The sequence below is a fragment of the Trichoderma gamsii genome (assembly GCF_001481775.2).
Source record: "Trichoderma gamsii strain T6085 chromosome Unknown Scaffold_9.2, whole genome shotgun sequence".
Lineage (NCBI taxonomy): Eukaryota > Fungi > Ascomycota > Sordariomycetes > Hypocreales > Hypocreaceae > Trichoderma > Trichoderma gamsii.
The window spans coordinates 644,597-667,067 of NW_020171346.1; the positions used below are offsets into that span (position 1 = coordinate 644,597).

Below are 22,471 nucleotides of genomic sequence, written 5' to 3' on the forward strand. Positions count from 1 at the left end.
AGGTCTAGAGAAGAGCCAAAGAAGACGATGTATCCAGTTGGTTGGCTGGCTGTGAGCTGATCTGATAGCGGGTGGTGATGCGCCTTTTGACGGGCGCCCACAAGCCACGCGGCGGCCCAGCTAAACTGGTCTCTTTGATTTCTGGAAATCTTCAGCAAGTGGATTACCTACCGTGTAATTCTGGCCTACAGCCTGCATTAACGTACCTGAGGCCGAGCCAACAGCGAGTTGGTGACCTTGTCTTGTCCCAGTCCCAGTCCCGTCTCCATCGTCCGATGATTTCGCCGGCTCGGCCGGAAGGCGCCAGAGCTCGAGCCACCGCACAAGTTACCGCTTTCTGTGCTCTGTGCTCTTCACTGTCTCTTTTTTCTTCAGCAAATGGGGCTTTTTCAAAGGATCTTTGGAAGAATGGTTCGTGGGTCTGTGCTATGAATCAAGGCGCAGTTACCCGTCCTTCACCTTCTCTTTATCTGAATCATGTCATGCCTTGCCACTATTTGCAATTTCATAGTAGTTGTCAAGTACGTGTGTCTATTATCACCGAAGGAATTGAGCTTGCTGCTTTGTTCATCTTAGTCTTAGCTAGCACACCGGAAACTGGAAATGTCATTTCTTCGAGTTACTGCAGCTAAAGTTTAGCGTCTCGACATACGCCTTATTTGGAGCTGCGTGCTCTGAGAACCCCAGTTTTCAGTGACAAAGAGAAAGTTGAAGAGAAGGAAGAGGCGATTCACTCGGTTGAGACGGATTGGTAAAGGTCATCGTAGCGGGCAAACCGCTTCTTCGACTTGGCCTCTTTCGCTCAGTTCCATGCCGCCTCTGGAATGGCCCGCCCTGAAACTAGCAGCCTGGAGCTCCATCTGGCGCGCGTGGCCAGCAGGGAACAGAACAGGCCCCTGTAAGCAGTCGCTAAACGCGCTGTAAAAATGCATGCCGACCGCTGAGAATCGCCAAAATCCCAGTGGCGGGGGGTTTAGACGGGCTGCGTCGTCCTCTCGCTCGATTGTTCCAGCCATCCACGGCATTCTTCACTTTCCCCATTCGCCTTTTATGGAGATGGGCTTCGCTCTCGCAGTGGCCACAGCCGTCTATCCGATCGCTGCGTGGCGCGCTCGCCTTGGCGTAATTGCTTGATCCATTCTGCATTGATGGAAGCGGCAAGGCTTCGTTTTGCCCACCGCCAGCTGATGATTCCTTGCTAGTGGCGGGTGCAGTAGCTGCGATTGAAACCAACGTCTGGTCTCGTCTGCGGGTTCGCGCTTCTTCTTGTTCATTTCCCTTTATAGTCTCGGCGAGAGCCTCCTTTTTTCTTGTTTCCTCTTTTTGTTTCCTCCGTCGTTGCTGCTCACTGCCGTCTCTGTGTTTCTTTTGCTGCTTGTTTCCTTCTTCGCCATGCGCTCCCAATTCGCCTGGTCGGCCGCCTTCGTGGCTGGCGTCGCGGCCCTCGACGTCTCGCAGGTGTTCCCCATGACGCCCAACCTGATTCCGCTGGAGAAGAACGCCGGCTCGGACAATCTGTTCCCCATGGCCGACTGCTTCGGCTTCAAGCTGCACGAGGCCACCATCGACCAGATGCAGGCGGCCATGGCCAACGGCACGCTGTCGTCGGTGCAGCTGGTGAGCTGCTACATGACGCGCCAGTTCCAGACGCAGCAGTACCTCAAGTAGGTTGCCCCAAATTTCGCTTAGAGGAGGATTGGATAGATGGATAGATGGATCGATCTACCGTGCCGTCGGGTCGATCTCGTCGGTTCCTGGGCTGGGCGCCGCACGGGGTGGCTTGCCGTGGTGGTGAGACGAAGATGGCTGGACAAGGGCAGAGGCGAACACGAGCTGTTCCTATTTGCTTGGCGCATCCTGTCTCACATAAGCCATCTTCGTCTATCTGCCTGCCTATCTGCCTGCCTATCTGCCTGTCCATCTATGCCTCTATCTCGACATGCATACATACTGCGTTGAGCCACATTAGCTAATCCCCATCTCCAGCGCCATCATCCAGATCAACCCCGACGCCTTCGCCATTGCCTCCCAGCGAGATGCTGAGCGCAAGAGCGGCAAGGTCCGAGGCCCGCTGCACGGCATCCCCTTTATTGTCAAGGACAACATCGCCTCCAAGGACAACCTGGAGACATGCTCCGGCAGCTGGGCCCTTCTGGGCAACATCGTGCCGCGAGACTCCCACGTTGTCAGCCAGCTGCGCAACGCCGGCGCCGTGCTCTTCGGCAAGGCTGGTCTCAGCGAGTGGGCTGATATGCGCAGCAACAACTACTCTGAGGGCTACTCCGGCCGTGGTGGCCAGGTCCGCAGCGCCTACAACCTGACTGTCAACCCCGGCGGCAGCAGCTCTGGCAGCGGTGTCGGTGTTGGAGCCAACGTTATTGCCTTTGCTCTGGGTACCGAGACTGACGGAAGTGGTGAGTAAAGTTATGGTCATCATCTTGCTGGCCTCTGCTAATCAGGAAAATTATATAGTCATCAACCCGGCCCAGCGCAATGCTATTGTTGGCATCAAGCCCACTGTTGGTCTGACTTCCCGTGCTGGTGTCATTCCCGAGTCTGAGCACCAGGATTCCGTCGGCACCTTTGGCCGCACTGTCCGCGATGCCACCTACGCGCTGGATGCCATCTACGGCGTCGACCCCAGAGACAACTACACTCTGGCCCAGCAGGGTCTGACCCCCAAGGGCGGATATACCCAGTTCCTGTCTAACCGCACTGCCCTCAAGGGCGCCACTTTCGGTCTCCCCTGGAAGAGCTTCTGGGTCTACGCCGATCCCGAGCAGCAGAAGATCCTTACCAGCATCGTCAAGCTCATTGAGTCTGCCGGCGCCACCGTCATCAACAACACCGAGATTACCAACTACCAGACCCTCGTCAGCCCCGACGGCTGGAACTGGGACTACGGTACCACCCGTGGCTTCCCCAACGAGTCCGAATACACCTATATCAAGGTTGACTTCTACAACAACATCAAGACCTACCTAGCCGAGCTCAACAACACCAACATGCGCTCTCTGGAGGATCTTGTCGACTACAACAACCAGTTCACCGGCTCCGAGGGCGGCTACCCCATGCCCAACGGCAACCCTGCTTTCTGGTCTGGCCAGGATGGTTTCCTTGCTTCTCTTGAGACAAAGGGTGTCAAGAATGAGACTTACTGGCAGGCCTTGAACTTTTGCCAGTCCTCCACCCGCAAGGGCATCAACGATGCTCTCACCTACAACGGCAAGAAGCTGGATGGCCTTCTCGTCCCTCCTGATGTTGCTCAGAGCATCCAGATCCCTGCCCAGGCCGGCTACCCTGCCATCACCATTCCTGCCGGCATCCACTCCGACTCTGGCATGCCCTTTGGCCTGGCTATCCTGCAGACTGCCTTCGGTGAGGCTCAGCTGATCAAGTATGCCAGCGCCATTGAGGATTTGCAGAAGAGCAGCAAGCAACCTTATAAGCGAACCCTGCCCACCTGGCGCGGCTACCTTCAGAGGAATGTCCCTGTCCCTCTGTAAACTTGATTTTAGGAGGAGGTTTTAAGTAAAAGCGTTACGATATAATGCATGTTTTCTTGTATATACCCATACATATATACACACACATATACATAATATGAAGTACTAATAGATTTCCAACACACAATGAGTGCAGCATGTTTTGTGAAGACGCAGATATGAGTAGACGCATTTGTATCAAGTTTGCTGCCAAGCGCACAACAATTAACTCAAGGAAGACTCGCGCCTGGGATGGCGTCAATTGCCAATGATATGGCTATCATTAACCTGATTAACGCTCTCATCTATGCCTATTTATATTTTTTCTTATTCCCCCCCCCCCCCCCCATCTGAGTTCATCTCGGCCGGCTTCGATCCGTTGGTTTATAAGCTTAAAACCCAAATTCTCTTCGCGAGTCAGCCTCTCTCGCTTATTGCTGTTGTGCTCATCCGTGAAACTAACCGGGCCGCAGTTCGCTTTGTTCCGCTTTACAGACCAATCATTCCGTTAAATTCCTATTTTTAAACCCTTGAAGCGCGATGATCTTTGAATTGTATGTAGTTGGTGTTGCATGACCGGAGCAGCTGTGTGGCCAATGGATTGCACCCTCCACTTCCTAAAAGGGAAAATGCAGATGCCCTCGGCCGTATTCCCAATCGGGATATTGGTCCTCCTAGTCGTGCTTCAATCTTTCAGCTCACAAAATCTGGGAAACTTTTCGCGAGTTGGCGCTGAAAGATATTAGAAATCACTTTAGCTAATGGATTAATAACAGAAGGGTTGACAGGAAGTTGCAAAGCAACGATTTTGTCGATTATTGATCGCTAAGAAGAGACGATATTTGCAGTTGTTGCTATGGAATAGTGGTGTTTGACAATTACAAGTATAATAAACTCTCTCAAGTCCTCCTAAACTGAATATCGTAGTTCAACAATATTTGTGTCCTATAAAGCTCCTCTGCGACGTGCCATCTATTGCACTAATAGATTATTCCAACAGTTCACAACTCAGAGTAAAAGATGGCTAAACTCGTCGTAATCACGGGAATCACTGGTGTTCAGGTTCGCTTCCCAAACAAACTTGCCTTATTTCACAACTCACATCCATTTCTAACACCATATCTAGGGAAGCTCAGTTGCCGACACCTTTCTCCAATCCCCAGGCTACACCCTTCGTGGCGTCACTCGCAACCCCGAATCCGATGCCGCCAAAGCATGGGCAGCCAAGGGAGTCGAAATTGTCCAGGGCGATCTCGACGATGTCAAGTCTCTCGAGCGAGCCTTCCAGGGAGCCAGCGTCATCTTTGGCGTGACTGATTTCTGGACCATCTGGAAGGATCCTCGGAACTCGGAGCTGAAAGCTCCGGATCAGGAACTTGTTGCTTACTGCTACGAAGTTGAGCTGCGACATGGCAAGAACCTTGCTGACGCTGCAGCTTCGACGGCGAAGACGCTGGAGAGATATGTCTTTAGCTCCATGGCTGACGCGACGAAGTCTAGTGGTGGCAAGTACACCAAGTTGTATCATATGGACTCCAAGGCCCATGCTGCGGCATATGCACAGAGCCTTCCTGCTCTGAAGGGCAAATTCTCCCAGGTTCAAGCTCCAGTCTACTTCCAAGTAGGAACGGAGTGGGGTCTACCAATTACTCCACAGAAGGTAGCTCATTATGAAACTCCAACTTCTCCACCTCTTCTCAACTAACCTTTTGATCTGCTCAGCAACCTGATGGTACGTATCGTATGAAGGGTGTCGGCCCCGGACACAAGCCCATTCCCTTCGGAAACGTACGAACCGATCTCGGCCCTTGCGTCAAAGTCCTGGCCGAAACGGCACCTCCCAACACAAACCTTTTTGCCGTAGGCGACTACATTTCCTGGACAGACTATCTTCGCATTTTCTGCGAGACACAGGGCCTCAAGTATGGAGGCTACGACGGTATGACTTACGACGAGGTTAACGCGCTTCTACCGGGTGGACTGGGTCACGAGTTTGGATTAAACGTTTTGTTTGCGTTTGAGTATGGTTATGAGGGTAATGAACCTGGGATTGTTGGGCCTGGTGATGTGAGTAATACGTTTCTTAACTTTTACTATGCAAAATGTACTGACTTGACATGTATAGTTTGGAATTAGAATGACATCTTTCAGGGAGTACTGCGAGAAGAACAGCTTTCCTGCGGCCTTGGGCGAGTAAGAGGAGTATTGAGTACGATGCTAGAAAGATATCTGCTATCACAAATGAGATGCTGTCTGCTATATTTGCTTTACATACTGAAATAGGCTAGATAAACAAATAAATTCACAGAGTAAAAGTTCCAACGCCAAAGCTATTCTTCTTGCATATTGAAGGAACAACTGTTGCGCAGCTAACCAAACATCCTCAATCTAGAGCCTTTGCAATAACCTGCTTGAATTCCTCTCCACTCAACGTCCTAATCCCGAGCAGGTTATTGTCTCTCTTATCATCAACTTTATACTCCCGATGGAATTTATAGAGGCAGGCGGAGAGAAAGTCGCGAATAAATCCAGGCTCCCCGGATCGGCCTGCTTTATCAGCCTCCCATGCAGCAGCCAGCGAGCTCTCCAAGTCGCGTGGAACAATTGAGAATTTGATTTCCGGGTGACTTTCTCTAGCAGCAGCTAGAATTTCGTTTTGCGTCGTCACACGTGAAGCGACGTATAGATGGCGATTCTCAGTTTCAGAGGGGTTTAGCAAGGTGTTTACAATTGCTAAACCGACATCTGATAGCAGCGTTGTGCCGATGGGGATATCTCCCCCATTCCAAACATGAGCGTCCGCATTGTCAGGGTCTAGGAAAAAGCCCTTCAACAGTGCCCATTCAAGGAACGGCCCGGTGTACAAGAACGTATATGACAAGCCCGACTTGGTGATGTAATCTTGAACGATTCCTTTGCTTCGGAGGTAGGGAATGTCGCGAATTTCTTGAATGCTCGCGTCGGCTCCATACTCGGAAGGAATAAATCGTTTGACACCAGCTTTGATCGCTGCATCAATGAGAGCGATTTGCGGCTTATGAAGCTCGTGGTTCAGCGCCGACACGACAGCATCTTGGTTTTCAAGAGCCTTGGTAAGAGATTCAGGAGAATCGTAGTCAATTTGTGCGACTTTGACATCGGGGAATTGGGCTTTGACGGCATCAACATTATTTGCTCTTGCAAGTAATGTGATGTTGAAGTGCCCGGACTTTTGGAAGGCCTCAACTACTGAGGGTCCCAGAATGCCTGTACTGCCAGCGATCGCGACATTTTTATAAGCGACCATTATTTCCGAGACGATAAAGAATGGAATTTAAAGTAGAGTTATAACGAAAGGTGGCCATTCGTGTTCTGTTTGAAGAAGCGATATAAGAAGCACTCCATGATAAGTTGGCCTTTTATATCTCCTGTGTTGTCACCTCACACCCAAGGCGCATTCTACCCTTTCTAGATAATTACTCCGTTTAGTATTGATTTGTAAAAGCTTCTGAATTACTCAGCTTCGAGTGTCCTAAATGCAACGTGAAGTGCTACATACCAGATATAAGGCATTGCAATGTCACAATTTGTATACCACTATAGTATATTGCAGCCTAAGCGCTCAGAAAGTCCCACATCTTCTGAAAGAACAATTTCTAAGCGGTCAAGTCTTATAAAAGCAGTAGAAGAGAGTTTGAACTATTTTCTGTTTTATACTGTTCATGATTAATATACACAGCATTCCTGCCCACACGAATCGCACTATTTTGAGCTCACAAGTTGCATTTACAACAACTTAGGACTGCTGAGCCTTGACAGTATAGATAGAGATATGTAATCAGCCGTACCATCAGGCTATGATATCACTCCAAGTTTAGGCGAGATGGATCATTGCATCTGTAGTCAAAGTTTCTATGCTGTATCTGCCCCTGCTGCGACTTTGTGTAAGAAACTGTTTGTCTAAAGGTTCGCTTTGTGAGGACTACCGATCCATTCACCTGCCATTTCCAACGCTCAAAATTCTCTTAGGTTCGTATCGGCTATCTTCTTTATCTTCAGATATATTTCAACGATTTTACACAGCATAAGCAAGACGTTGATGTCTAATGCCATCTTACTTGTAATGAAATATAAGAAGCTAGAGCTGAGCGACGCTAGTTTACCCGCATTAGGACATTGGTGGAGTGGACATGAAGACAGTGGATCGCCATATTGTAGTATGGAGCGTTAAACTAACTGGCATCTTGCTGTAGATTAATCATGAACTGATGAGGTATCAAATTAGAAATCAATGCTAGGTCACCCAAAGTGGCATAAATGCCCGTTTCCTGTATTTTAGAGACAGTGCCATGTGTTGATATGCTGCGCTGCGCTTTTGTTTACAAAGTCACTGTTACAGCAGATAGCGAAACAGATAGTGCTAGAAACGGCATGTACACGTTTTCGGTTGTAAAGGATCTCGTTTCCATCTCCTCAGGCTTATTACTACCTACAGGTACACAGCATAATATTCCAACGCCTTATTTGAACTCATAGATAACGCACCTAGTTAGCCGCTTCCCTCAAGCGGCTTATCTGGTAAACTGGATTAAGCTTGTAACATTTCTTGACGCTGCCGCTTCCATCAAAGCAGCGGTAGCTTCCAAATGCTCTTCCCTCGACATCATCGAACATGAATGAGATCGCTTAATCGGCTGCGCAAGGCAGATATCTGCGCCAAAATCAAGCAGCAACTGAACAATGTCATGATGCTTCAGTTCCATTGCCAGTTGAATAGGCCTACCGCAGACCCTTATTAGTGGCCTCTTACTAGCCAAGTCATGGTAGCCAACGTTGGCATCTGCACCGTGGGCGAGTAAACGTCGCACCAAATCCTTGTTGCCTGTCTTGACTGCGTAAATGAGAGGTGGCATGAACCAGTCAATAGGAGTCCTATGTTTCAACCCTAAGGTGCACCCTAGCCATATATCCTCTACAGGACGTGGAGGTGGCCGATCCGACTCTTCAAACTCGCATTTGACGCCATTCGCCAGTAAAATGTTGACAATATGAATGGCCTGTTGTCTCACTGCTTGACCAAGAGCGAGAGTACAGTTAACACGGTCTGTACTTTGAACCAACAATTCTGTCAGCTCTTGGTTGCCTTTCTCAACTGCTCTGATCAGAGGAACTCTTTTCAAAGACTTCTTCATATTTGACTCGGCTCCTGCATCAAGAAATCTTTTTGCTAGCTCGACGTCTTCCAATTCAACAGCATGGTACAATGGTGTTACTTCAGGGTGAAAAAGATAAAAGTTCGAGTCCATGCCGTATTCTCCAAGAAGTTGGGGAATTAGATGCTTGTATCTCGCCTTCAAAATCGCTTCAAGTGCGTAGCGTTTTGCTTCTTGAGTAGGTGGCTCGCTGAAGTTGGCGTTGCATGTCGTATCATCTGTAAGCTGATGAGCAATAAGAAGGCCGTTCCGGGTATTTCTCTTTCGACGATACGGAATTGTGATCTCTTCGCTCGCGTGGGTGAAGGGATTGCTAAAGTAGAATATTTGATCTGTGCTGTCCCAAACCAGCTTCCACCCTTCGTTTTCAACAATCTCCCATTCGTCATCATTTATGATGGAATTTCGAGGATGAACGGGACTATCATCATCACTGCTATCTTCCTCGATTGGTAAAGATCTAGAGTCGACTTGATTCGGCGTGAGAAGTAGTTTGTCGAGATTCCGAACGAAATCTGGATCTTCTAAAGTCGTCAAATGTCTTTCTTTGCTTGATATATCACGTACCCCGCGAGTAAACTGCTGCTGAAGTAATTCGCTCTCGGTAAGTTTTCTCTGACGAAGACCCGTAGAACGTGGTGGGATCTTATAATTCGATGAAGAAAATGGAAAAACTTGAATTGCTCAATCATGGAATCAGCCATTGACCGACGTCTCTCTTCAAACCGAGTTATACAACGTTTGGGTTGAAAAGGAGGTGTATATCCTCGCTTCAATAGAATTTCTCAGTCAATATCATTGAAGAATGGGTGGGATGTGATCTCGGATACTCCTTTCGCTCCCAGCCGTTGTTCGGGCTCACGAGTCAAAAGTTTGGCCAAGATATCTTTAGCGGCAAGCGAAAGTAATTCCGGAAGCTGAAGTGGCTCGAAGAGAATCTTTCGATATACTTCATTGACATCTGTGTCATAGAATGGAGGCAGGCCAGTCAACATTTCGTAAAGTAGAACCCCTAGTGTCCACCACTTTTCGGCTGTCGTAAAGCCTTGACCGGAGATTGTCTCTGGAGCTGGATACTCTAAATAGCTAGTAGATTCTGCGCTTCCCTTTTCTACTGAACAAAGAGTAAAATCGCAAAGAGCAATATGCCCCAGAGAGTCCAAAAGAATACTCTTTGGCCTAGGCCCATAATAAACAATGCCAGCCTCGTGTATAGCTTCCAAGGCACATAAAATCTCAGCAGCATAAAACGTTGATTGTTTGATGCCGAAATGGTGTGCCCCTTGGAGGCGGTGGAAAAGGTGCCCACCTTGAACGACTGGTGAAAATAAGCAAACCGTAGTACGGACTTGCGATATAAATGTGACATGAATTATGAAAGGGCTCTTGGCTTGAGAATGCCTGATGCGTGATACCTCAGGCAAGGGAATAATTTCACTCTTTGGTATCTCTTTAAAAGCATACATTCGTTTAGTATCTTTCTTCAGGGCGGTATAGATATCGCCCCAGCCACCGTGGCCAATACTGTTGCCGTACCCAAGGGGGCCCACGCCTAATGTCTTTTTTCTGGTGTATTCCATTGTGATACGCATCTTTCCGGCGCCTTCAGATTGAAACCACTCAGAGGAGATCTGCGATTCCATGAACGTAGGTTCAATTTGTACAGAGCCAAGAAGTACATGCTCGCCTTCTTCATTGTCGTCTGAGTTCTTGACGAAGAGGCTAACGGTCAACTCAGATGGATTGAAAACATCAAATTTGGAGGAGCCCGTGTCTGCATTCCACAAAGGATTCTGAATAGTTCCCGAAGACGCTTTGACTAGTGCTACTGATCTGTCAAAAGCCAATATGGCATATGGTAGGATGTTGTCTTGGGAAGCAATGCGGGTTGGCTTCGCCGCTGTGGTTGTGTTGTCCTGCGCTGGAGAGTCGCTGCCAACGGCTTCCTGAAATGCATCCGGAATAGTGAATTCAGCGGCTTCATGAAGCGTAACGGCCAGTATACCGGGCCCCGTATCGCCTTCCAGCTCAATAGCAACGAGATCGGATGCAGCTAAAAGAATTAACGCTGTCCCACATATTCAAGCATATCGCATACCATAGGGGTCGTCATCATTTGGTTCTTCTGGCAACATCGCTAGTAAATGGTCCTCAATTGGAACCGCCGTCAGAGTTAGTTATCGAAATTACAGCTGAGTAGTTCTTGAGAATGCTAATAGTAAGTATTCTTGTACCAAAACAACAGATGTAGGTTATCGTATACTTCAACAAAGATAAAATGATAAAATATGAATAAAAGACATCAAGCAAGTGATGAGTGCGGGGGTTACGAGTTTTAAGAGATTTTCCTCGTGTTGCAGAGCTACCCCAATAATTTGGTAATACCTACACGTGGGCTAGGTAGCTTTTGTCTTGTTCTTTCTCGTTTCGGTAATAATAAAGAGTTGATGGACGCTGTTGGTAATATGTTACGGATATATAATGCCGAAGTACGCGCGTCGGTTCTATACGCGGTTAGGTTGCATAAGTGTGATATATTTCTGGCGATGTATTGGCAGCATATAGAGCGATGTATACACTGTTGGTCAGCTGGAATTTGCACATTAAATGATATCTCGAAATTATTTAGCGTATTAAAAAGGCAGTGACAATAGTTTCTCCACGGTACAATTCATGTCATTCCTTACAGCTTATGTAACTGCGCAAACAGACGATCACAAATTTAGAATCCACAGCCCAGACCGCTCCTCTCTATTCTAACTCTCCACTGAAATAGAATTATATCAATTCACAGCGCTCAAAAAGACGAGATTTATATTAGGGAAGTCTCAGGATCTATTCGAACCGACTGCTCATCCTTAGCGGCTAACACAGTCCAAACAATATGGTCGCGTCGCGATGTCAGCTACTAATTTCTTCTGGCGTGCCTCTAGGGAGAAGGTGAGCTTCTAGAGTTATTCCCAAGCCTTACTGTGATCTTGCAGGACCACTTCCCTACGATAGCACAGATGTGGAACTTCTAATATAACCCTCATGGTGTATTAAGAGGAAGAAAGGGTGTTCATTAACAGTGATGAAAAGGGTCTGCATCTACAGCTTACTGGTCTTAATAGTTCGGTCTATGCATACCTATCTACCATTTGAAGACAGTCGCTCAACACTCTTCGACGACGACACCGAATCCGCAAGCCTTCCGCATCTGATCGAAGTCCGTAGTCAACCTCCTGTAAAACTCTAAGAGCTTGCTGGTGCCACCCCCGGCGAGAGTTTCGCAATACTCCTTGTGCTGGATTGCGTTCAGGTCGCGCTTAACTAACCAAAAGTTAGAGTAAAGTTATGGCCAAAATAAACAGAAACTCACATAGTTGAGCCATTTTCTGCTTTTTGGAACTGGTCTTGGTGTCGGACTGTGCGCAGCTACCTACGATGATCCCACCGAGAAATATCGCGCCAATGCCCCACCACCCAAGAGGCAAATGTGAGACCAAGGATTGGATGCTGGTGCCCCCAATCCCGGTTCCCTTTACGATGCCAGCGACGGCAGCTAAACCAGCAGCTGACCCGCTAGCATTGCGGATGTTCTCAAACTGGCGCATGTCTTTCTTATATAGGTTAAGCTGGTTAGCCAGATGTGGCTCTAGACACTTCTTAGCCTTGGCAACAAGAGGCTTCCGGCATGAAGGCCCAAAGCTGTTTCGTACATTAATTGAGGAGTAACAACTAGGCAATATCAGATTTAACAACCCGTGAGCCAGCAACGAACAGAACTATGGAAATACATACCTTCGCCTGCTTCTATTCGCTGAAGGTCCCTCACTATCCCAGAAAATCTGACTTGGTACTCAAGGAATGGATTTACAGCCAGCTGCCAGGCATGGAGGTGTTCTGGCTGACCGGATAGTGCTTGGTTTACCCGTGCCTCGTAGGATTGTCTCAGCTGTGGCCCGTCAGTTTATCATCATAGTGGAACAAACCCTAGAGGTTCTCACGCTACGGATAACGGTGGCAGGCGAGCCAATGGTATTGAAGATAGTAGTAGCACATTTGAACATATGATCAGCGTCAACAACATTCGTAAAGGCAGGCGGAGTTCCTTTCTGGCTCATAAGGTCCGAACATAAGTCGAATACTCCCATAACCTGGGACAGTGCTGAGAGGCCGTCGTCGAGGGTGGAGAGCCTTATAAGGTTAGCGATGGAGGGCTAACACGATTTTATCATGATATTAAGGAGACATGCAGAGTGGCAATAGCTTCAGTATCTTCCAACTCTGCAGGCTTCAAGAGCCTTTGGCTGGTTATGTTTAGCTTGTTTATCGAGAAAAGCTGGGCGTATCTATGTTAGTGGTAGTACAGAGCCCCTTGCTTTTGATTGTAGGTAGTACAAAGAGCCTTATTTGTTATTGGTAGCACAGAGCCCCTTGATTCGTAGCCATGATGAGACCCACCGACAAACAAAGACAGACATATCATGACAGAGTCCCTTTTAAGACGACCCAGTAATATTGCTGCCTTTCGACTAACCTCCAACATTCACCCTCAGCCTGCTCTCCTCTTCAATGCCGTCCACAGGATATAAACATGGAACAACCTAGCAGTCAACTCACCCCAGAAATGGTCACCCTTCTGTGTCTCTTAACATCTCCCGAGCCGCAATGCGGGGTATTAGGCGTGTCGACAGGCACCAACGACCATCAGCGCATCCCCGATATTGATTGCGGCGTCGATGAGGTGGCGCTCTGGGAAGAGTTCGAGGTTAGGAAAACCTCTGCAGAGTGGCATCTGGGCCAATATCTCAAATTTTGGGATCGCTGCGAGAAAGCAGATAGCGATCCTGCGGCGTTGAGCCATAACAAAAGCAAGTTAAGACTCAAGATCCCCGTACTCAAAAACAAGTGTGGATTAACTGTGTGGTGATGGCAGACGTGAATCAACTCGACGAGAGGCTTTTCGTGACCAATGGCACCAAAGACAGATGGCGGCTGAATGTTGAGCATGACAAGGCTATATGCTACCTGATTAAGATACAGAACATCTTCCAAATTTTGGTCGCAGATGAGGAAAGAATCACGGGCTTTAAGTGTATGAAGAAAGCGCTGGCTTAGTTCGTCTTTCCTCCCTTCTCTTCCTCCGCGGCCATATCGAGAAATGATAGTGAGGTTCCAGTGGCTAATCGTATCTGGGTAAACCCATATGCAGCTCCGCCGTGTTACCTGGTGCGCCACACGAACTTCAGCACGGTTTCAAGCACAGTTGCTGCTGCAGCGGCGGTATTCGCGGGCTACGGCATAGTATCCTCCCTGAGCCACGGAGCCTACGTAGGCTTGCGGGTGCTGGTGATCGATAGGTGCCGAGAGATGGTAGGCTCGCTGGAAAACCGCGTCCGGACCGGCGCGTTAAGCCGGGATGACCAAGAGTTGTTTGATAAGGCATGGTTCATGCCTTTGAAGTGGTTTTAGCTTGAGGATTAGCTAGAGGGAGGGAGGGTCCGCGAATCCTCGACGCTGACCGACCTTCTATTGAATATAGCATTACTTCTCGCCATTACGTTGTGGAGAAGTCACTTATCCTCGATCAGGGAGAGATGAACCGAATGCAATTGGCTTTAAGACGCTTAGTTAGTGTATGACAGATCCTTTGACGAGATTGAACCCTTTACATAAAAGGCATATGTTTACATAAGCTATCAAATATTGAATTTTGCCTGAAATAGTTGTACATTTCACACAGTTCATGCTTATTCAACTAATCTGTTGAAAAATTGGTCCATGTGAACAACTACACAGGGTAGAGGGAAGCTTATGCAATAAGTCGCGTTGTGAACACGTCCAGCGAGTCGCCATAAATTTAATACTAGGGGGTTTCCATTGTATAAGAGAAGCTCATTGATTGTACAAGAGAAGCTCATTGAGCGTGACATGAGCAATTACAAAGCCGTACATCATTACATAAATCACGAGGCGCCTTTGAACATTGAGAAAAACGCATCACTAAATTCCTTCAGCATCACTATCAATCCGTCTTAGTTCCTTCGCGATGCGATATGTCGTTCCACAGCTTTTCCAAAAATTCTTCACACCTATCATGCCAAATAATACCTCGAAACGCAGATCGAAGTTCCTCCTTTGTCTTCAACATCAGTGCAGCGCCCAGCGGTTCCATCTTTTCCACAAACAACCACTTCTCATTCCACTCTGAGGCAGCTCCATACCCCATAAAGACTACCCATAGCAACCAGTGCTGTCTCTCAGGAGTCAGATTCCACCATTCTTTATCCTGCATCTCCAAAGAATCTCGTAATCGCTGAAAGAGAGTATGAAATATCTTTGACCTGATTGGAAGTTCTCTTAAGACGAAATAGAGATAAATATATGCCGCGATATTCATCAAAACTGAGCTAGATGATAGATATTCACTGGGGCTCTGAGCTTCAAAGTTGATGTTTTGGAGGGTGAGAAGATCGTATTCCACATTATAGATTTGATTGCTCATCGACGTTCTATCAAGACGAGCATCATACTCTGGGCAGAATGCAATGGATAAACGTCTGAGAGATCGGAAGATTGAGTTTATGAGCGAGCCGGAACCAAAAGTACGCGCCGGAGAGAGCGTCATACTTTTCATGCCCGTGGGTAGCTCGGCCTCAGTTCCGGTAAGTTTCGGAGGCAGAAGAGGAAAGGATGGTTTGCAGTCCCAAATGTTAGAGTAGCATAGGTCGGCCCTGCAAGATATAAGCATCTGAATAGAAGGGCGTAGCTTTGCAGTATGCACTGACCATGTTATCACATTTCTAAGGGTGCTTTCGACATTTTGTATGCCTCCCCGTTGATGAATCATTAGTTGGAGACCTTGCATGTGAATTTTGGCCAGGTCAAATTTCCCAGCGAGATTCTAGAGTTTCAATCAGGTTAGTAAGAAGTTACATGTATATATAAAAATGGACAAACAGCAAAGACCATAGGGCACTCTTACCTCTCTCGTGATTACTAATGAAACAGCTGCAATGAGAGTATCTCTTATCGCATTATCTTTGATAGCCTCGTTTATTAACCGAAACGCTTCTCTCCCATGGAAAAGGCTCCCAGGAGAGTCGATCAGACCGTACTTCATATTGTAATCTAGAGAGACGAGATAGAGGACCGCATGAAAGAATGCGAGCTCCTCTCTGACGAGATACCAACACTCTGGTGATAGATTGAGAGCAATACAATTAACAGTAAAATGCTTTTGATCTATAGTTTAAATGGTTCATTAATACGTAGTTGTTCAGACGCAAGTAGCGTTACATCAGGTCTCGAGAGAACGCAGAATATGCATTAAACGTGCAGGGGAACAATAGCTGACTCACAATGAAAAATGAACTGTTCACTTTCAGGCACCATTGGAAAAGCGAATGAGTTAAAAGGATCTGAGTTTGCACCTTTCCTCATTAACAGATTCTTATCAGGCATGAGGCTTTGTCGAATGGACCATTTTGAGTAACTCAAAAGAGCCTTTCTTACAGACTCTTGGTCTTGTTCGGATTCTAAAGTTTTTGTTGATTCTAAAATAGCGAGCTTTGCCTCCGCAGACTTTTTTGCCTTACGTGGCCGTGAACCGATTCGGAACTTTCCTTCATATTTTCGCTGCGACTTTACTTTGAGCGGGACCGCGGCTGCCGCAGCCATCTCGTCTGTTGTTGTTGGGTGGTTTTGTCTCCAAACATAGTTGCGCATAGCCTGACTGCGAATGCGTTTCGACACATTCTTGTCGCGTTCATCGGCTTCTGTTCCTGTGACGGCGATAAACTCGAGCGGTTGTACGTCGTACTCATCAGTGTAGGTGAACCTCTGATCGTATGGCCGAGAGGGAATGTTGAATGTTACTAGTTCCCTGATTAATGCTTGACACAAGGAATGACGCATGAAACAGATGCATACCATTGTTGTGGACGAATCCGGAAGTCCCGTATATTTCATCTCCACTCATCTTCGCGCTCTTCGCTTGACGCGCTTAATAGTTAGCTAATGAGGAATCTGGGTCTACGGAGTTGACAATATTGCTGGGGCTTGTGTTGAAGATAAGATGGAAAGTATTGTTTGAAAGATGGAAAGAGGTTATCAGAGCTGAGAAAGGCGATTGTTCTAAGCGAGTATGATTAACCAACGATGCACGAATTAAGATGCTAAGGTAATTAGTAATCTCCGGTGTTCTTCCCGATATCTATCTCTGCTGGATAGACTGTTTGGACTCATGTCACTGCCCCTCTTCTTTTCGCATGGCGGTTTTACAAACCCTTTGCTTAGTCAAGCATCCCGTCTGTGGCTTGAAATAAGTCCCTAGGTCTTACACCTGAGCTGATACGAACGTATCCTCGTGCTTGCCAAGCAGACTATTACGGAAAAATGAAATAAGAACGAGCCAATTCCATCTCAGCTTCAGAGCTCGCCATTCGGATAGTTACGAGAAGGATTTGATTACCGCTTTGAATCCGAATCCGGACAGGAATACGCGTACGAATCTACGAAGAGATTGGAAGGAGATAGTGCTTACTGAACCAGGACTACTTGCGCTAGACAAGCAAGTCTGGTGAACACTGGTCAGTATAAAAGATTGGGACCTTTTAAGCATTTCCATCGATCTTTGTTTTGTACGAACACCTGCGTATGCGTGCTTACCAGACACCCTGTGAAAAACCATAATGATACACGTAATTGTTTCTCTTGGAATGGGGATTGTAATGACAGTTGACTCCTCTAGATAAAATACCATGTTCATTTTCTCGCGTCAACTGCGACCGTACTTTGTCCTTCAATGACCTAATCAGGAGGTGGCTACATACTACGGAAGGCGAAATGTCTTGAAGTATTTCCCAAAGTAGCGATCCAACCGCCCGGTTCGTATCTGAGTTGTGGGCAAATATAGCTCCAGTTCCTATTGTTACGGGCTTTTATTAAGCATATAGCGTGTTTAAAATTCAGTCAAAATCCCGCAGCTGACTTACGCAATGAATCAGCGTCTATGAGGCTGCAGGAGACGGTTTCGGCGATTATCAACTTGACGTCGGCGATGTGCTCCCGTTCAGGCTAAAATTAATTCTTTTAGAAACATTTAAGAAAGGGATGACTGCTCTTAACGAAAATAATGTGTCAGAAGATTGATAAGCGTCATGAATAGGGATGATAGGGGAGATGGATTAAGAAGACTGCTTGGGAGCGAAGTTCGCTTAGCCTACCTGGATGTACAAAGCTAGAGCAAAGGACCTGACTTTGAGTACATCAAAGTACCTGAAGACTATGGTGACCGCCCCACTGAGACCTAGCCAAGGTTGTGATTAGTGCCGGCATCTCAGTAGCTTCATGATTGATGGCGTTGGTCGGTCTCTGGTGTAGGTGTATCCACACCGTATCATGTCATTTTTAGATCAACGGAAGTAATTCATATGCTGGTTTGGCTGGAATTTGAGCTGAGCATTATTAATGATGAAGACACTGGGTATGATTCTTGACTGTATATGCAACCTGTAATGAGATACACCGCAAAACTGTTGATTTTGATAGATTAGACTCAACAGCATTAAGAACAACGTGTGTATGATACGTTTCCCAGTAAAGGACATTGCGCAAAAGTAATAAAATTTAACATTCACTTGGATTTGATACATTCGTCTCATTGATAAGTTTTCTAACGTGTTCTGGAGTGTTTTACTGTAACCTTGGAGATTGTGGAAAGTAATGAAGAGTGCAGAGAGCCGCATCGCGTAGTGATGGGGCACATTTTAACACTAAGACGTCGCACTGTACCTACAAGCTCCAGTGCCACTTGCGGCTTATAGCATACATGTACTGTCGACTCATTATTAATGTTACGACTATGATGACATTACCAATGCACGTTGGTTGAGACGACGCAGTTGTGTAATATTACAGGTATGAATATGATATGATACATCACAATATAAAAAGGTGAAGAACAGCAATTGATTCTCAAGCTTTTTGTTTCATCAGACAAAAAAGAATACACCTCTTTAGCATTCATCTCACGCTCCAACAACTCCCTGCATTCTTCTCGTATCAAATAAACTTCGGTACAACATCACAACAATGGCTCCTTCGGTCCTCGTCATTGGTGCAGGCGGCGCGTTTGGAAGACCTCTTACGGAGGAATTCATCAAACACAAAGCTTACTTTTCCAGAGTTGCCATCTTGTCAGATCCCGCCAAGGTCTCTAAATTTTCCGACTTCGCAGCCCGAGGCATAGAAGTAATTTCGGGATCATACTTGGTACCCAAATCTTATGAAGGTGAGTAATTGGTAAGGTGTGAAAAAGTCTTGAATAAATAGCCAACTAACAAACTTGTCAGGCTTTGAAGTTGTAGTATCTGTAGTTGGCAATTCCATCATGAGACTGCAACCCGCCATGGTCGAAGCTGCCATTGCAGCTGGAGTCCGCCACTTTTATCCATCCGAGTTTGGATCAGACGTCGGCCAGGAAACCCTACGCACTTTCCGCTATCTTCGTGACAAGCGTGTCACCCGTGACCATCTGGCCGCCAAAGCAAAGGAGCATCCGGATTTCTACTATACGCTCATGTTGACTGGCATCTTCACCGAGTGGACTGCTGATCCGTTTTACAATATTGATGTTGTTGCCCATACTGCGAACCCATATGGATATCCGGACAAGCCACTTCATGTGACATCAATCCCGGAGTGTGTTTGCCCTCGTGTAGTGTTGGCTAGTGACTTGAACTAATGAAACGTCTCTTAGTATTGCGAAATATACCGTTGAGTCAATTTTATTGCCTGTAACTCCCGGAGTTCAGAAGCGCGACATTCGGGTAGTCGGAGAGAAGACTACGTTCCAAAAATTTGTCGACGACTTGGGCGAGGTACAGGGAGTCAAGTACAAGGTCACGTACTTGGATCCTGCAGAGGCCGCCAAAAATGAGAGAGAAGCTTGGGCCCTTGGTGATGAGGCTAATGAGCTGAAGTGGTCAGTCAAGCCAATGGCAGCTAGTGGAATCGCACTCGTCCCTGGGGAGCTGGATAACGATAAGTTTTCGTTCCGCCCAGAAACTGTCAAGGACACCATGCAAAGAATTTATGGGAAATAAAGTTGCTTTTTGTGTTGGGGTACTGTAAATGAGTGATGGCGTGGGGGAAGGACAAAAGAGGCAGCTTCAAATGAATTGAGTAGCCGCGGTTTAGAAAAAATAAAATAGTATTCATATAAATGTTATCATGCTGGACTGAGAGATTCTGTTTTTGTATTTACAAGACTGCAATGCTAAAAGTCAGCCGAGACGGAACACGGATGCAGTGCTTGGAATATCTCTTTTTTATAGACCTTACCTATGTAACCGAACATTGAAGTCTCAGAGGAGGCATGTCACAAGTGCAATAACATCGCAATCATCTCGCCGGATATAAGCAAACTCACTTGACAGATGTGGATTACCCGACCATATAGACCCTAGTGTAGCACCATCATTAAACTAATGCTCCATGAAACTTTTTAGATGAAGATACTCCTGCACGATGCTGAAGTGATAAGCGGATAGGGGCGACCTGGACCAATGTGGCACTGAAACCCGAGTAGTCTGTACTTCTGTTTCAATCAAGCTAGCATCTTGTATCTTGTGTCGGAAATAATTGACAAACTCTCACATAAGAACGTGCTCTACTAGTGCTCTATGCCCCTCTCCGAACCTTTCTAGTTATCCGCCATTTGTTAGTCTGTTGATCTTTCCTAGGTGTTATCATCACCAGGTATGAAAGTGGAATACTAACAGGTACTTGGCAGTACAAAGCAAAACTATCCACAAACTCAACGATACTTTGCTCGCAGAGAAAAACTCAGTCAATGGCTGGCCGACAATCAGATCGCAGAGAGTTCCCGCCGGCAGCGCCACATAGTGCGAGTCCATGATGGAACTAAATGTGACCAGTTCATCTTCATCAGCAGCTTTCAAAAATACCCAAAGAGGATGCCGCGCTGCATCGGTGGGGCCTTTACAAGCATTTCCTCATTCAGAAAACGCAGTGCGTTAGCGGACCCAGAGCTCTTGAGCTGTCCCAGCTATGCCTGTCAAGATAACGCTTATGCGGTTAGCGTTCCGCCTCAAACTTCCTTTGCTTCTCTCAACTTCGCAATCACCTCTGCCATATTACAAATTGATGCATTGCAGGTGGGCGTATTATCAATCCCTATGTATCCTATTTTCACTCCTCAAGCCGACGACAAACTCGGGTTTTATCTTGCATTACCAATCTAGATCGAACTGATGATGGCGTACTTGATAGAAGTTGAAGGCGGTGCATTGCATCTTCAACTCTTTGCCTCAGCAGTCCCATTATAAATACTAGGATCTGGCCCAAAACAAGATCAGTGGAAATATTGTTGCAACTCAACTTCATTTTCACCAAGTACAAGTACCAAGAGATCAACAATACACAACAGCCGCCCAGCATGAGCTACTCTTTCACCGTTCAGCGTGGATCCGCGAGTGGAAAGGTCGTGGAAGCCACTTCACAGCGCCAGTTAGGCCGCAATGAAGCCTATCTCAAGATCACTCACTCCGGCGTATGTGGAACAGATGAACACTACCTTCGTGCCGGCAATGCTCTGGGCCATGAAGGCGTAGGCATCGTCCAGGCTGTCGGCTCTGCTGTGACTGCTGTCAAAGTTGGCGACCGAGTCGGCTTCGGCTGGGTCCACAAGACTTGCGGACACTGTCAGCCCTGTCTTACCGGTGAGCTTTAACATCCTGCAGCCAGTTGGTGATCTGTATAAATTGATATAGGTGCTGACTGTGTCAAGGGCTGGATGTCTACTGCGAGGACAAGACAGAGTTTGGATCTCACGACCACGACGTTGGCTCTTTTGCCAGCCACGCAGTCTGGGATGCAGATACTCTATACAAGATCCCCGACGGCCTCGACGGGGCTTATGCTGCTCCTCTGATGTGCGGTGGCGCTACAGTGTGGTCACCGTTCGCCTTGTACGGTATCAAGCCGACCGATCGAGTTGGCATCGTGGGCATCGGAGGGCTGGGACACTTGGCGATTCAATTCGCCGCCAAGATGGGATGCGAGGTCGTCGTCTTCTCAAGCAGCGAGTCCAAGAGAGAGGATGCGATTAAGTTGGGTGCGACCGAGTATCATGTCTTGACTGCCGAGTCTTCACTCGAGGGCATCAAGCAAGTGAACCACATGCTGCTCTGCGGAAGTGCGCAGCCAGACTTCACGCGGTAAGTAAAGAGTGAAAGTCCAGATCAAAAAAGAAAACAAAAACAGAAAATTTACGGGGACTGATGGGTTTAAGCAGAATTATCGATCTCACCGCCACGGCTGGCAGAATCTACGCTTTGATCGTTAGCTTCGACACATCTGCGGTTCCCATGATGGGCTTGTTGGGTCGAGGCATTAGCATACAAGGCTCTGCAGGGGCACCCCGGGCTGAGATCCAGAAAATGTTGGAGTTTGCAGTCCGCAATGATGTCAAGCCCACCATCATGAAATGGCCCCTTACCACGAAAGGCGTAGAAGAGGCAATGCAGACGTTGCGAGAGGGGAAAATGAGGTATCGCGGTGTCTTAGTGGCCCAGGAGTAGAATTTGTCGGTATCTTAGTGGCAGACGAACAAACTTGTCCAGCGAATGGGAAATAGAGTCGGCGTTACACCATGAGGGGTAAATAGGTCGATGAAGCCGCTTGCAGTCTGCAAGTTTTAACAGTTGCGTATTTCATTGCTGTAATAAGACATACCAGCTGAGAGACACAAGGCTCTCTACTACATCATTAAGCCTGCAAATG

The 22,471-nt window shown here is 47.2% G+C and overlaps 9 protein-coding genes across 9 annotated transcripts; 5 read left to right on the top strand and 4 right to left on the bottom strand.

Annotated features, from left to right (window-relative positions):
• Positions 1-1,392: 1,392 nt before the first annotated feature.
• On the top strand, positions 1,393-3,506 carry TGAM01_v203486 (hypothetical protein; the record flags this gene model as incomplete). The annotated part of the gene is made up of 3 exons (XM_018801189.1): positions 1,393-1,664; positions 1,987-2,414; positions 2,473-3,506. 3 exons carry the CDS (start codon positions 1,393-1,395, stop codon positions 3,504-3,506), a joined length of 1,734 nt encoding a protein of 577 aa, XP_018665460.1.
• A 999-nt stretch (positions 3,507-4,505) lies between these two features.
• Positions 4,506-5,682, top strand: TGAM01_v203487 (NmrA-like family protein; the record flags this gene model as incomplete). Its single annotated transcript, XM_018801188.1, has 4 exons — positions 4,506-4,547; positions 4,612-5,145; positions 5,208-5,552; positions 5,611-5,682. The coding sequence occupies 4 exons, from the start codon at positions 4,506-4,508 to the stop codon at positions 5,680-5,682; spliced, it is 993 nt and encodes a 330-aa protein (XP_018665459.1).
• A 186-nt stretch (positions 5,683-5,868) lies between these two features.
• Positions 5,869-6,771, bottom strand: TGAM01_v203488 (hypothetical protein; the record flags this gene model as incomplete). Its single annotated transcript, XM_018801187.1, has 1 exon — positions 5,869-6,771. One exon carries the CDS (start codon positions 6,769-6,771, stop codon positions 5,869-5,871), a length of 903 nt encoding a protein of 300 aa, XP_018665458.1.
• Positions 6,772-8,035: 1,264 nt separating this feature from the next.
• TGAM01_v203489 (AGC/AKT protein kinase) lies at positions 8,036-10,812 on the bottom strand (the record flags this gene model as incomplete). The annotated part of the gene is made up of 3 exons (XM_024549214.1): positions 8,036-9,201; positions 9,540-10,730; positions 10,776-10,812. The coding sequence occupies 3 exons, from the start codon at positions 10,810-10,812 to the stop codon at positions 8,036-8,038; spliced, it is 2,394 nt and encodes a 797-aa protein (XP_024406052.1).
• Positions 10,813-11,831: 1,019 nt separating this feature from the next.
• TGAM01_v203490 (hypothetical protein) lies at positions 11,832-12,273 on the bottom strand (the record flags this gene model as incomplete). Its single annotated transcript, XM_018801185.1, has 2 exons — positions 11,832-11,989; positions 12,039-12,273. 2 exons carry the CDS (start codon positions 12,271-12,273, stop codon positions 11,832-11,834), a joined length of 393 nt encoding a protein of 130 aa, XP_018665456.1.
• Positions 12,274-13,256: 983 nt separating this feature from the next.
• On the top strand, positions 13,257-13,592 carry TGAM01_v203491 (hypothetical protein; the record flags this gene model as incomplete). The annotated part of the gene is made up of 1 exon (XM_018801184.1): positions 13,257-13,592. The coding sequence occupies one exon, from the start codon at positions 13,257-13,259 to the stop codon at positions 13,590-13,592; it is 336 nt and encodes a 111-aa protein (XP_018665455.1).
• Positions 13,593-14,687: 1,095 nt separating this feature from the next.
• Positions 14,688-16,643, bottom strand: TGAM01_v203492 (hypothetical protein; the record flags this gene model as incomplete). Its single annotated transcript, XM_024549215.1, has 5 exons — positions 14,688-15,396; positions 15,451-15,566; positions 15,648-15,907; positions 16,024-16,539; positions 16,595-16,643. 5 exons carry the CDS (start codon positions 16,641-16,643, stop codon positions 14,688-14,690), a joined length of 1,650 nt encoding a protein of 549 aa, XP_024406053.1.
• Positions 16,644-18,757: 2,114 nt separating this feature from the next.
• TGAM01_v203493 (isoflavone reductase family protein) lies at positions 18,758-19,770 on the top strand (the record flags this gene model as incomplete). Its single annotated transcript, XM_018801182.1, has 3 exons — positions 18,758-18,956; positions 19,018-19,366; positions 19,425-19,770. The coding sequence occupies 3 exons, from the start codon at positions 18,758-18,760 to the stop codon at positions 19,768-19,770; spliced, it is 894 nt and encodes a 297-aa protein (XP_018665453.1).
• A 1,355-nt stretch (positions 19,771-21,125) lies between these two features.
• TGAM01_v203494 (hypothetical protein) lies at positions 21,126-22,269 on the top strand (the record flags this gene model as incomplete). The annotated part of the gene is made up of 3 exons (XM_018801181.1): positions 21,126-21,408; positions 21,477-21,906; positions 21,984-22,269. 3 exons carry the CDS (start codon positions 21,126-21,128, stop codon positions 22,267-22,269), a joined length of 999 nt encoding a protein of 332 aa, XP_018665452.1.
• Positions 22,270-22,471: the final 202 nt, after the last annotated feature.